Source organism: Numenius arquata, chromosome W (assembly GCF_964106895.1).
Source record: "Numenius arquata chromosome W, bNumArq3.hap1.1, whole genome shotgun sequence".
NCBI lineage: Eukaryota > Metazoa > Chordata > Aves > Charadriiformes > Scolopacidae > Numenius > Numenius arquata.
The window spans coordinates 30,874,798-30,889,176 of NC_133615.1; the positions used below are offsets into that span (position 1 = coordinate 30,874,798).

Below are 14,379 nucleotides of genomic sequence, written 5' to 3' on the forward strand. Positions count from 1 at the left end.
GGTATCAACAGAAACATGAACATACTGCAAGCACCCAAAAGGAGAATAATGAGTTACATCCGACTGCCATATACCATTAGATCGCAAGCCACAAGGATTAACCCCTGTTTGAGCAGGCAAGAGTGTGAGGCGCTGGCACTCGGGACAGGCACGGATTATGTCTTTTGCCTGTGTTAAAGGAATTTGAAATTGTTTACTCAGGCCTTGTGCATTCTGATGAAAAAAGGAATGCGATGCACGGGCAAAGTCCAATTTAAGTACTGCAGCAGTGAGAGAATCGGCAACTGCGTTACCCTCTGTTAGAGGACCCGGCAGGGTGGTATGCAAACGAATATGTGTAATAAACAAAGGATCTTGTCTACCTTCCAGTATTTGCTTTAGTGCCAAAAACATCTGAAAAAGAACTTTATTATCCACTTCCTTAATAAAGGAAAAGGGAATTCTCATCACTAAGTTTACCACGTATTCAGAACCACAAACAATGTTCAGAGGTTCTTTTGGAAAAATCTGTAAAGCGTGCAGTATCGCCCCAAGCTCCACTAGCTGTGTTGAGCCAGAGAAAGTCATTACAGAATGTTCCCAGTGCATGTCTGTCTTCCAGGCAACGGCAGCTTTTCCAGTTTTCCCTGACCCGTCCACAAATATAGTGCGAGCCCCAGAAATAGGCATGGAAGATATAATTTCCTTGGGACAAAGGGGCAAAGTCTGCAGTTGCCATAGTAACTGCCCACAAAATTGCCAATTTGCCCATAGTAATTGCCCACAAAATCAGCCAATGCTATTTGAAATGGCAGAGAATTTTGAGATAGGAAGGTATATTCTTGTGCTGTAACAGGTAGGTAAAGATCAACAGGACCATGCCCTGTTAGTTCCTGGGTACGAGTTCCACCCTTCATTATCAGCCAGATAAGGAGATCCAAAAAGGTAGAAACAGTCTTTCTCAAGGTATTAGGTAAGAAAAGCCATTCAAGGTAAAAAACCCTAGCATTATCCTCAATCTGTCCAATTAGTCCGACTGGTTGATGAAGTGTATCAAGTATTAGAAGAGACACTGGTGATTCCATATGTTCCAATCCCATGGTAACATAACATAAGCGTTTCCTACTACTTCTAAAATGCCTACTGTAAATGAACTCTGCAGCCCATTTTCATTTATAGATTTTTTAAGTTCCTTGAAAACTTGATAAGGTAATCCTTCGTGAGCGGGAGGGTGATTAGCTTTATATATCACTGGAAATGTGAAAGAGAAATCCCCATTTTTTAAAGCTTCTTCCTTGCACTTTTGCATTGCTGGAAGCTTTTCAGGTTCTGTTTCCAAAAAGGGGTTTGTAGGTGCCGTGGGGGTGATTGGCAAAGGCCGCTTTTCTGACAACGGCATATTCAATTGTCGGGGGGTGGGGGTGGTAATGGTGAATATAAGTTAGGTTCAGTTTCTGGATCGACTGAACCAGGATCGAAGGGATTATCGGGAATTTGATCATTTGAGGAAGTCTCAACATCCTTATAAACATTTTTGCCTTCAGTTTCTTTAGTTACAACAGCCTCACTAGGTTTTAACTGAGCTAGTGCCAAATATAAAAAATGCCAGGTTACTACTGCCGATTCCGGGATATCAAAACCCAGCTCTTTCCTATTTTGTAAATACTTTCCTACATTTTCCCATTGTGAGCTATCAAAGGTACCCTGAGATGGAAACCAATTGCAATGTTCCTTTACTAGTAATAACAATTGAGATAATTGCTTCTCACTAGTATTATAGCCATCAGCGTGCAAAATTTGTTGCAAAACCTTTAAGTATAATTTATGTTCATGCGATGCAGTCTGTCCCATTTCTAACAACAACCCCGTAACTTTCCTGTTCAACAGGTGTTACTGTTCCTTTTTACAAGGAATTGTGGCCATGAAATAAAAAAACTCTGTACTCACCCATCAGGTTGTGTGTCGCCAAAAAAGACGAGCCTCACACAGGGCACCAATTTGTGGCGATGACTGGTCAGGACGCAATTGTATTCTATAAGCAGAAGCAGCAGCAGCAAAAGGAGAAGCAGAAGCCTTTATTCACATACACAAGGCTATATATAGAGAGCTAGTTTCTGAGCTGTCTTGCCAAACAGGGTGAGTGCTCTCATTCTCACAGAATGCGACTGTTTTCAGCCACATCTCTCTACACACACTCCTCCAGGTGGTTTTCCAGCCTGACCTTCACGGATACACACAATGCTTTTTTTTTCTTCTGTCCGGCTAGCTCGAAACAATCTTATTCTTAAAGCAATATAGTCTTATTTCTGATCAAGTTTTGCTTGATCTGCGACATGCTCAGAAGGGCTCCAAAATCAGTCCCGATCGATCTTCCAGATGTTCTGCATGGCCCCAACATGTTGCATTCAGGAAATTTCTTCAGCAGTACGGTTCAGAAGGGAAAACCTAGAGGAAATAGAGGTTGGTCAACTGGCACAAACTTTAAGTACTTATCTGAGTTATCAGGACTTCTCAGGCTTTTGAAATTAGACTGGCTATCTCGCAGTTCAGACTGCCTTTAAACTTTGCCTGTATCTCTGTTCTCATTTTGATGCTTCTCATCCCTTTCCCAGCTGGAAATCAAAATTAAGAGGTGCAGAACATTTCAGAACATTCAAGAAGATAAAAGCTAAATTCCCTTAAAAAAATAGCCCAGTTTAGGCATGGATGGACAGTTGGGTGAATGAAAGGGTCAATAGATAGTGTCTATTTTCTTTCTTTCCTTCCTTCTTTCTTTTGCTCTCGTTTTATCTTCTAAATATAATGGAAGATCCAGAGAGGAGAAGTATGAGAGGCACAGAACTGCTCTCCCTTAAGCTCAACTAAATAAGTTACCCAGCTGGGAAAAGATGGCTATCCTTCATCAGACTAACTTGATTGGAGGTTTGATTGAACCATAGGTTCTTATAAGGATTATCCTGTCTGCATTTGAATTTAAGGCAATAATAATTCTGAAGCCTAAAATTGCATATAAGTAGTTGAATAGAAAATTCTAACCAGCTAGGGAATGATAGAAAATATGCAGAAGGCCAACATTTAATCAACGAAGCCAAGAAAACATAAAATAACCTGCTTCCACTCAGTCCTGGCAGAATCCAAGCAGGGGATTTCATTCAACATTTGTCTGGAAAGCATATTTATTCCTCCCTTCCTTTTGTCTGCCTCCTTTTGCTTGTCTTATCTCACAGCTGGCTGGAAAATTTTCTGTATCTGGGAAACCTCTATGCAGGTATGCTGGAGGTCTTGGGGACCTGAGGGCTTTGAAAGTGTAAATACACAGGCTGTCCATTTGTTTTCAAGGCAACTAGGATCATGTGGACTGTCTTTGCCCTAGAGATCAGAGTTTTATCAAGTTTTGTGCTTTGTCTGTAAGTCAAACTTAGGTTACCTCAGCATTCTTGGGCTTTATAATATATAGCCACGGGGGCTAGAGCAAGGTTTTCTAAAGCCCACACACCCACAATATCCAGCTATGTTAACAGAATGGCAAAATATCAAAGTTCTGATGAAAAGAGAATTATGTTTCCCAATGTAGCTCTAGACATAAATGATGGTATCACCTGCTCAGTAATTTTCCTTTTGTGAGATATTTCTAAGAGAAAAAGTAGCTTTCTTAATAAGGTGATTTCTTCCTTTCAATAGCCATGACATTGATTTAGTTTCTTATCCTTTGAAAACAGAGTGTAAAGAAGGGACACTAAGAAAAAAAAATGCATTGTTAAAGTTATGCACTAGATTTTTACAGTAGTATGTAGACGTGACATAATGAAACTAAACAATTTTTCTATGTAGCCATAAACAGACTTTGGTAGCCTACACATAAGAAGGACACAATTTGTAGATGGAAGTAGTACTTTTTATTAGCTCAATTGGATTAGTGGGAAAAAGCAAACAGATCTTTCCAGAACTTTGTCTGCTTTTTTCTAGCAACAGCTTTTCCCAGTCAATCTAACTAAAAGCACCACCTTTATCTGAAAATCTTCTGGGGAAAAGGTCCTAAAAAACTCTTATAGATGCCATCATAGAAGTAGAACACTGTGGGTCACCGTCATGCCCTGGTCACAGCTAGGACAGCCTTGCAGCTGCCTCTGTAAATGTGACGTCTTGAGATGCATTGGAGCATTTGTCCAGAAATACTGAACCCATGCAAAATTATAATATCTGATGATTTAATATCAATTTGAAAAAATAGCCAGAAGCAGGAGCCAGTGTAATTACCTAACCAATCTCTTGCATAAAGTAGACCATTGCACCTGACACGCGGAAACAAACCCTACAACTCGAATAGAGTTATAAAGCAGGTATGTTTATTGCGGCGCCGGGTGCAAGGGGGATTTCTCCTCCTAGCTTGCACACTGGCTCGTAAAACAAGCATCTATTTATGATAAAAAGCATACATATTCATTAATGTGGGCTGGGTTATTATAATTAATTCTAAGAAAAGGCATTACTATTCTAATTATTCCTAGGAACTCATGATCATAAGTCTCCTCCCCTTGCCACATGCGTACTGTCGCCCAGTGGTTGTGGGCCGGGGTCTTCTGGAGGAAGGCTCATAGTCTTCTTCACCGTGTACTTTTACCTTTGGCTTAGAATGCTGGGCTGGCTGGACCCCAAACCGCGAAACTGGTCCCGACCAGATGGACACTTTACCCAGACAATTGGGTTCCTCCTTAGCATGCAGGCTGTTCCTGCTATCTTATACACAAGGCCAGTTCCTTATCTTGGAATGCTGGGCTCCTGGGCTCCGAGCTCTGTTCTTTGCCAAGCTGTACTAAATCTACACTAACGACCTTTAACCATTCATTCTCCGAATCACACCTCTGACAGTTCTTGTGTAATAGAGGCCAATGCTTGAACTAAATCAACACTTGCTCCGTGTAGGTCTGAATCACTCATGTCCTTTGACTACTTTAGCTATATAATACACTCCTAATCCTTTCCTAAGGTTTCACTTGGCATTTTCTTGGTGTAGAGGTGACACAAAATCATTATCTTTTCTAATTAAGACATCATATTAGGCAACATAATCTGGTTCCAGTCTGGCTCCAAAGAATTAACTAAAAGAAAATATGAGTGAAAGATTTTTCTTTACGTGAAATGTCAACTTTTAATTTGTCAGTTTGTTCTTTTGTTACCTTTATTATTTAAAATACAGAACTATTTCTCCTAGTACTTTGAGTTACATAAAACAACATGAAACACATTCGTAATCTTTACTGTTTCTTTCACCCCAAGATGATATTCAAAGAAATACACAAGAATCTGAAATTGCAGAGCTGCCTGTGATTAAGACTCAGGGAAATGTGTTTTATTGCTCTGAATGATCTCATATTTAAATAAAAGAACACTTTAAAAAAAAAACAACAAAGCACATTTCTTTCTCCCTCAGTAATTTTCCAGCTTTTAATGACTTAAATAAGGAAAATTTTTACTTTAGCATAAACTTTCATGGAAAACTAATCAACAAAATGAGTGCATTGCTAGGATATAACGGCTGAAATTACCACATGTATTGGGTTTATGTGGCAAGGTTTTGGTAGTGGGAGGGCTACAGGGGTGGCTTCTGTGAGAAGATGTCAGAAGCTTCCCCCAGGTCCAACAGAGGCAATGCAAGCCAGATCCAAGACAGACCTGCCGCTGGCCAAAGTTGAGCCAATCAGTAATGGTATGAGTGCTTCTGTGACAAAATATTTTATAAGGGGAAAAAAAAACTGCTGTGGAAAAGCAGCCAGAAGAGAGAAGTAAGAATATGTGAGAGAAATAACTATGCAGACACCAAGGTCAGTGAAGAAGAAGGGGGAGCAGAGATTACCCTGCAGCCTGTGGTGAAGATCATGGTGAATCAGGCTGTCCCCCTGTAGCCCATAGAGGTTAACTGCAGAGCAGTTATCCACCTGTAGCCCATGGAGGACCCCACGCTGGAACACATGGATGCTCCCAAAGGAGGCTGTGACCTGAAGGAGAGCCCACACTGGAGCAGGCTCCTGGCAGGACCTGTGACCCCATGGGAGACTCATGATGAAGCAGTCCGTTCCTGAAGGACTGCATCTCGTGGAAAGGACCATGCTGGAGCAGTTTGTGAAGAATTGTAGCCCATGGGAAGGACTGTCTCCCATGGGACGGACCCCACGCTAGAACAGGGGAAGACAGTAAGGAGGAAGGAGCGGCAAAGACAACGTGATGAACTGACTGCAACCCCCATTTTCCATCCCCCTGTGCCACTTGGCAGGAGGAGGTAGAGAAATTGGGAGTGAAGTTGAGCCTGGGAAGAAGGGAGGGGTGGGGGTAAGGTGTTTTAAGATTTGTTCTTATTTCTCATTATCCTACTTTGATTTGATTGGTAATAAATTAAACTAATTTCCCCAAGTCGAGTCTGTTTTGCCTGTGATGGTAATTGCTGAATGATCTCCCTGTCCTTATCTCGACGCATGAGCCTTTTGTTATATTTTTTCTCTCCTGTCCAGCAGAGGAGGGGGAGTGATAGAGTAGCTTGGTAGAAACCTGGCAGCCAGCCAAGGTGAACCCACCACACCACAGCAGGATGGTTTTGTAGCTATGTTGGTACCTTCATTAGGCAACTCAGGCTGAGCACGTAAGGTGTGTGTATACATGGATATATCCAGATATAGATTATATATCAAGAGAGAAAGGTGGGCAGAAGATGGAGCCATAAGAGGACATGAGGTTCCAAGGGTGCAAATCCTGCAACAAGGGTGTGATTTGTTGGGTTTCCCAAGACAAGATGAGTTCATAGAATCATAGAATCATCTAGGTTGGAAGGGACCTTTAAGATCATTGAGTCCAACCATTAACCTAACAATGCCAAGTCCACCACTAAACCATGTCCCTAAGCGTCACATCTACACGGCTTTTGAATACCTCCAGGGATGATGACTCAACCACTTCCCTGGGGAGGCTGATCCAATGCTTGATAACCCTTTCAGTGAATAAATTTTTCCTAATATCCATCATAAACCTCCCCTGGTACAACTTGAGGCCATTTCCTCTTGTCCTATCACTTGTTACTTGGGAAAAGAGACCGACCCCCACCTCTCTACAACCTCCTTTCAGGTAGTTGTAGAGAGCAATAAGGTCTCACCTGAGCCTCCTTTTCTCCAGGCTAAACAACCCCAGTTCCCTCATCTGCTCCTCATAAGACGTGCTCTAGACCCCTCACCAGTTTCATTGCCCTTCTTTGGATGCACACCAGCACCTGAATGTCTTTCTTGTAGTGAGGGGCCCAAAACTGAACACAGTATTCGAGTTGCGGCCTCACTAGTGCTGAGTACAGCGGGACAATCACTTCCCTACTCCTGCTGGCCACACTATTCCTGATACAGGCCAGGATGCTGTTGGCCGCCTTGGCCACCTGGGCATACTGCTGGCTCATATTCAGCCGGCTGTCAACCAAATTCCTTTCCAGTTGGGCTGGGCTGGCTCTGTGCAGAGGAGTCATGCAGGCCTGAGTTCTCCTCTGTGTCTTTATAATGCTCGCCTATGAAGCTATTAAGATACGTTACTGATCACTTGTCTTTTTTTTTCCAATTTCCTTTTTGTTTACTTCATCTGCCCCACTTCTCAACTTTCATGCCAGACACCTTTTCTCCAGGTTCTCTGCTCCCATGCTCCCACTTTTTCAGGTATTTCAGTTTCTCAATCTGTTTTTGAAAGTCAGCCTTCCTGTCTCCTTTTCCCCCTTTCTTCTAGTTCCTTTGTGTTTCTTTTTTTTTTTTTTCCTCCCATTCTCTTTCTTAATACGCCATCTAGGTCTATTTTTCTCTTCCTGATTGTGACTGGAGTCGAACTTTTCACTCTCCCAGCCTTTTCTGTGCTTCCCCACCAGCCTCTATATAATTTCCAGTCAATTTTTCCTTTCTCTGCCTCCTGGACATGCAAGACAGGGTTATTCACTTTCAGAAACAGAAAACAAGCAACAGTTCTACTGAAAAGTCCCTGAGCAAGGCAAGACAAGTAATAGTTGTTACCAGCTTTCCAGCATCAGCTGAGACTGCAATAACGCAGTCTCATATGGAGCTGAGAATGTAGTCTGGGCCTCCTCGCGTGATGCCACCATACCGCAAGCAGTGGGAGCAGAGAATAACTTTCCTTTGGAAGGGAAGTGGTGGCTGAAGCTTTCCTGAGAAATTAAGTTCCTTGTTACCTATTTAGACGAGAAGGAAAACAGTCTTTTCCTCATCCTTTAGAAAGAAAGTTAGCTGGAATCTCTTTTTTAATATTTATTTTCTCATACAGAATGTACCAGGGTAGCCTGGGATTACTCCTCTTGACTTAATGACTTAGCAGGATTTGCTGATCTTGAATTAGAAACAGGTGAAAATGTAATGAAAAGATTAAAAAATTCAGCACAGAAAGAAACACAGAAAAGTCCAATAAAAGCATAAAGAAGCATTTGTGAAGAAAGTCTTTTCTCAATGCCCATCATAATGTATGTATTTGCTGACCATTATTATCATTATGTTTCCTTCCCATTTAGGAGATTGTCAACTTCAGTTGTCGGAAGCTGGTTGCTACAATGCCTCTTTTTGCTAATGCAGACCCAAATTTTGTGACTGCCATGTTAAGCAAACTGCGATTTGAGGTGTTCCAACCTGACGATTATATTATCCGAGAAGGGGCTGTGGGTAAAAAGATGTATTTCATTCAGCACGGTGTTGCTGGTGTCATCACCAAATCCAGCAAGGAGCTGAAGCTGACAGATGGCTCTTACTTTGGGGGTGAGTAGGAAAAAATTAATTATAACATTGGAGTGAATGCACTAGAATAAAACATGTTCAGATATCAGACACATAGAGACATCAGAATAAGTCTGAGTGTCTTTCGCCTAAACAATTCCAACTGCAGTGAAGAGTGCACAAAATATTTCTGAATAAGACATTCAGAGTCTGCTCACTGTTGCAAGGATAGCTATTGAAGATACAGAATGACGTTCCTGAATTTTCAAGTTATTTTGAATTGAGCACTGTTATTTCACAGAATCACAGAATCACAGAATCTTAGTGGTTGGAAGGGACCTTTGAGATCATCGAGTCCAACCACATTAAAAAAAAAAAAAAAAGAAAAAAAAAACCACACACACAAACCCACACAAAAACAAAAAAAAAACCCAACAACAACAAAAAAAAACCCCACACCAGAAAGAAAAAAAAAAAAAAAAAAAAAAGCACCCACCAACTAAACCCCACACCCACAACCTCACACACAACACCCCACCACAAACCAACAATCCCGGGCACTAGAGCATGCCCTGAAGAGCCATGTCTACACATTTCTTAAATACCTCCAGGGATGGTGACTCCACCACCTCCCTGGGCAGGCCGTTCCAGTGCTTGACCACTCTTTCAGTAAAGTAATTCTTCCTAATATCTAATCTAAACCTCCCTTGCCGCAGCTTCATACCATTTCCTCTGGTCCTGTCGTTATTCCCTTGGGAGAAGAGGCCAACCCCCGCCTCTCTACAGTTTCCTTTCAGGTAGTTGTAGAGGGCAATGAGGTCCCCCCTCAGCCTCCTCTTTTCCAAACTAAACATGCCCAGTTCCCTCAGCCTCTCCTCATAGGACTGGTTCTCTAGACCCCTCACCAGCTTGGTGGCTCTCCTCTGGACACACTCCAGCACTTCAATGTCTTTCCTGTAGTGAGGGGCCCAGAACTGAACACAGTACTCGAGGTGAGGCCTCACCAGTGCCGAGTACAGAGGCACGATGACTTCCCTCCTCCTGCTGGCCACGCTATTCCTGATACATTTAACAGAGTATTTCAATAAAAATATAATAATTTCCATAGTAATTTTATAGCTATTTAAAGGTAAAATAAGTAGGATTCATCTTCTTTAAAAAGGGATACAAATTTTGAGTCATAAATGTAAAGTACTTCTAAAATGTAAAAAAATCACTGTAACAAAAAATTAGACAGTGGATAAAAGACCATTATTTATATGGGATATTTTGGGTTTCTTCAAGAATATTTCAGGCTGTTATTAGTGCTTTTTAACTGAATTTTAGCATACAGCAATGTTTATCCTTCCAGTATATACTATGAGAAACTGGACTCCCTATTTGACTAGATAGCTCTCAAACACATGCATATTAATAAAAAACAGACATAATCCAAATTAAATTCATCTGGTAATCTTAATGAAAAATAAGTTTTTATTTAGATGAAGACATCTGAAGTTTTATATTTGAAATAAACCATTTTTTTTTTTACATATAGTAATTGACTGGTATGAAAATGTTGTTTCTTTGTGATGGTAAATTGTCTTTGTGCAATAGAATTGGTGTCTGCTTCTGTGAGTAGCAGTAAGGCTGGTTTCCAGAAGCTGATTGAACATTTGCATGTACCACTGCTGCCCATGACAGGTACAGTTAGTTGGTTATTAATTTTCTGTTGAATCTTGTGTGAGCTGATGCAGGCAGGACGCAGGAACAACCACAAAACCATGGATTAAGGGCAAAGAACAAATTTAATCTCAATACCTCATGGATCGGGGAACCTCTGAAGCAGCACCTGGGCAGAGGCAGGCAAGCAGGGGACTCAGGCACTGTGCAGCGAGAGTCCTTATTAGCAAGCGAGTCCTTGTTAGCAAGGGAGTGAGAGAGCTCCCACTTGCTGTTTGGGCCTGTATTTCAAGGATTCTGGCAGGCAGAGTTTTCCGCTGTGCTTTGATCTCTTCAACAGCAGGGCAGGAATCTCAGGCGTGTTCGATAAGGTGCCCCTGAGTCCATCCCAGGCCTATGTTATCTAAGTGCAGATGTCCTACTTGTTGAACACACAAAACTAAGCAACAATTAGTGTGATATATGTGTTTTCCAGCACCCCACATGCGAGTCACTTGAGCGTATTTACAGTCCTCCTCGCCAATCTTCCGTTACTTTCCCACATTCCACCCCCTCGCTCAAGAGACCGCTTCTGCTGGGATTGACAAAGCTGGAGATGTTCATTTAGGCTTGCAGGGTGTAGTACAGACTAACTTACAGAGGCATGCAATAAACATATATAGAAAAAGGAATAAACACCTCTCTACAATAATGCTTTGAATCAGGTGTCCTGTTCCTCCTATCCAGGAATTAAACCCCTCAACCAGCCAGGCACCACCAGTAGGTTGTTCCGTTTGATGCATTCAGTCCTGGACAATGTTGAATGTTGTGCTCTGGGCTGGCCGTTTCAGCAGTTACGTTGAAGCAACATGTTTTCAAAGTCAAAGCAGCGTTTCTGGTGTCCAGGGAGGAAATCATCTACCGTCAGTCAATTTGTAATGTTCATTGGCACATAGCCGTTACCTACTCAGAAAAGACAGCAATGAGACATTAATATCAAAGTCACTCAGCACAGTATAATTCTATAATACAGCTGCTGCTGTTGATGCACCACTGAAACAAGTTGTCTACACATCTGCAGCTGTTAATCTTCCCTTAGTATAAAATGCAGACAAGTTAGTTGCAGTAGAGGCTAACCCAATCTAAGTGTTTACATGTTGATTTTGCAGAGATGTATCCAGGGCATGTGCTTGTAGTACCAGACTACAAAGCATGATGAGCCAACCTGTGACAGGGGAGGAAAACAGCAGTGGCATCTCCCTCCGGTGATACATACGTGCTGCTTCAGCTCCTTCGGCTACTATTACTTTCAGTTTGATAACCTGATGTGGGGTAATTGCCCGCACGGATTGTAGAGCTATGGCTTGTGCTTTTTCAGACTGAACTTCAATTCGATGTTGGGTTTGCAACACCAATAACTGTAGGTGGTTAGGGTCAGGCGACCGGAAGATATCGCGCTGTACGGAAAGAGAGGGCCCCTCCTCCAATAGTGTTTAGTTCATGATGTAAGCGGATGGAAGTGACGTCGCAAACCCAAGCTATATAATGCCATGCCACCTATCAATAAACGCCATTTGCCGTCCACCACATTGGTGTCAGCATGCTGATGGACCGAGCGGCCTGGGGTTGGTCGCCGTGCCGTTCCTGAACCAGGTCGCCACGCCTGCAACAGGCAACAAGTGGTGCCGAAACCCGGGAATTGTCGCCTGGATTCGGGTGAACGGCGGCCGGAGCGGCTGGACCAGCCCGGCGAGGAAGGTCGCGGGGGGACGCTCCCGGACCAGGACCAACAAGGAGGATGGAAGCCCTTGTGAGAAACACCGGCTCACACTTAAAATTTTAAAGAGGACGAAGTCACTGGAGCAAAGGTTTATTGTACGAAGCAGCGCTGAATCGGGTGCATCTCAAAGTAGAGGCACACACACATCTTTAGTTTTTTAGATATTTTATACCTTTCTTTCCCGGCCGCCTGAATACCTGTCTCTCTTCTCATTGGCTGAGAAGTTGGAGCTCACATTCTTCCCGACCGCCTAAAGACACAAACCTTTAATTAACAATACATTGTTTCACAGTCTCTGCTAATATCTACTGTCTAATGTTAGTAGTTACAAACATCCTGGTGGTCATCTTCTTGATCTAGTGTCCATATCCTTCTTTTCTTCAGTCACCCCCCAGGTGGCCTTTATCCACTTATCACCTTCCACCGTCCTTTGTTCGCTTATCAGTCTACCATCAATTCGGTTCTCTTTACCTAAATGGCTTCTTGTAAACCAGAGTCTCTGGGCCATTCCAGGGTACTTGTAAGGATTAGTTAGATGCTATAACCGAGCATACAAATAGAAATATACCAAGTAGCTGAAGCAAAATTCAGCTCATTTCTCACACCCTTGTGAAGGTCGTATCCTAATTACATAAGCAGTGGGGAATTGATTGTAAGCCCAAGGATTTTACTCTCGCCGTTGCGAGGCTTTTATATCTTGGGGTCATTGATCAGCCGGTGGATATACTCCACCCAGAAGTGTGGGATGAATGCACTAAAGCACTAGCTGAGGAGACGATGTCTTCGGGTAGTGGGAAATATCTTAAATCATGGGGGAGAGTCGTGCAAGCTTTGCAAAAAGCCACACAAGAGCAGGGGACCTGGAGGGCGGCAAGGGACTGTTTGTCGGTCACCCCGAGGTTGGGAGCCGGGGCAGCCACACAGACTCTGCACCCCCCAGAGGATGGCGATCCCGCTGAGCCTGCAAACTTGTGGGAAGGCGATGCGCCCCCACAGTCCCCGAGTCCCGTCCCGCTCACGGAGGGACAAAATCAAACAAAATCCTTCTGGGGCAAATTAGCCGAGGAGGCCAGGGGTGCCGCGGTGAAATCAGAGTCTGAGGACGTGTGGGCGAGACCACCGCCCTACGCGCCCCAGCACGGCACCGAACAACAAAGGGGGGGGCGGGGTGAGGATGCCCCCGGCAGGAACAGGCGGGAAGCGCCAAATTGAATAAGCGCGCGCAAACAGGAGGGGGAGGAGAACGAGAAGAAGAAAAGCGGCGAGGGCGGCCGGGGAGAAGAGGGGGGCGTGAACGAGGGGCGGAGAGCCAATCAGAGCGGCCGTCTAAAACAATGCCCTTACAGGGCGAACACCCCGCCGAGCGGAAGGCGGGGCGAGCTGAGAGAGAGGGAACGGTCCGCCCGCAAGGGAAGTGGGCGGGGCCAGAGCCCAACAAAAACGCACTGGAACCCGGAAGTGACCGGTCAGTCGAGTTCCGACTCCGAGTCAGACACTTCCTGGGACGAGTGGCTCGCAATCGATTCAAGCTCAGAGGAGGAGGACATAAGGGCGAACAGACACAAAAGCCGAAATATCCCCATTCACAATGAAGAGGAACCACGAAGAGGAAAAACTCCCCTCACGGACTGGAGAAAAATAAAGATCGCGTGTGCCGATTGGGCCCCATCGGCCACACTAGCATTCCCGGTCCGAGTGACGGATGGGGGACAAAGAGTCCACTCCCCTATAAATCCTAAAGATATACAAGCAATTGTTAAAGCAATTGCAGATAAAGGGCATAACTCTGCCATGGTTTCCACCCTCATAGATGGAGTTTTTGGGGGGGACGATATGCTCCTGTTTGACATAAAACAAACTTGTAGATTGATCTTTGATGGGGCAGGGATGATTGTTTTTAAACAAGAATGGGAGGACAACTGCATGAAACAACTAGCCCGAGTAACCGGGGCGGATCATCCGCTACATGGCTCCAGTCTGCAGCGGCTAATGGGTACAGATCCAACGATGATTACCCCCCACGCACAAGCTCAGGGCCTGCGGGCCCATGAAGTTATGACAACTACTCGCGCGGCCAGAGAAGCTATTCGTGTAGCCTCTAGAGTTGTTGCCAAGCCATCGCCATGGTCCACAATAAAGCAAAATGAGAGTGAGAGCTTTACGCAATTTGTAGATCACCTCCAGGCTGCGGTCGACTCCTCGACCCTGCCCGTGGAAGCAAAAGGCCCGGTCGTCACAGACTAC

The 14,379-nt window shown here is 43.9% G+C and overlaps 1 protein-coding gene across 1 annotated transcript in view; it reads left to right on the plus strand.

The window, feature by feature from the left end:
* LOC141476819 (potassium/sodium hyperpolarization-activated cyclic nucleotide-gated channel 1-like) overlaps positions 1 to 14,379 on the plus strand; it is a 191,094-nt gene that overhangs the window by 160,893 nt on the left and 15,822 nt on the right. The window contains 4 exon segments of the mRNA XM_074165608.1: positions 1,011 to 1,027; positions 2,431 to 2,464; positions 2,799 to 2,803; positions 8,516 to 8,756. Of these exon segments, the coding sequence (XP_074021709.1) occupies positions 1,011 to 1,027; positions 2,431 to 2,464; positions 2,799 to 2,803; positions 8,516 to 8,756 (297 nt within the window).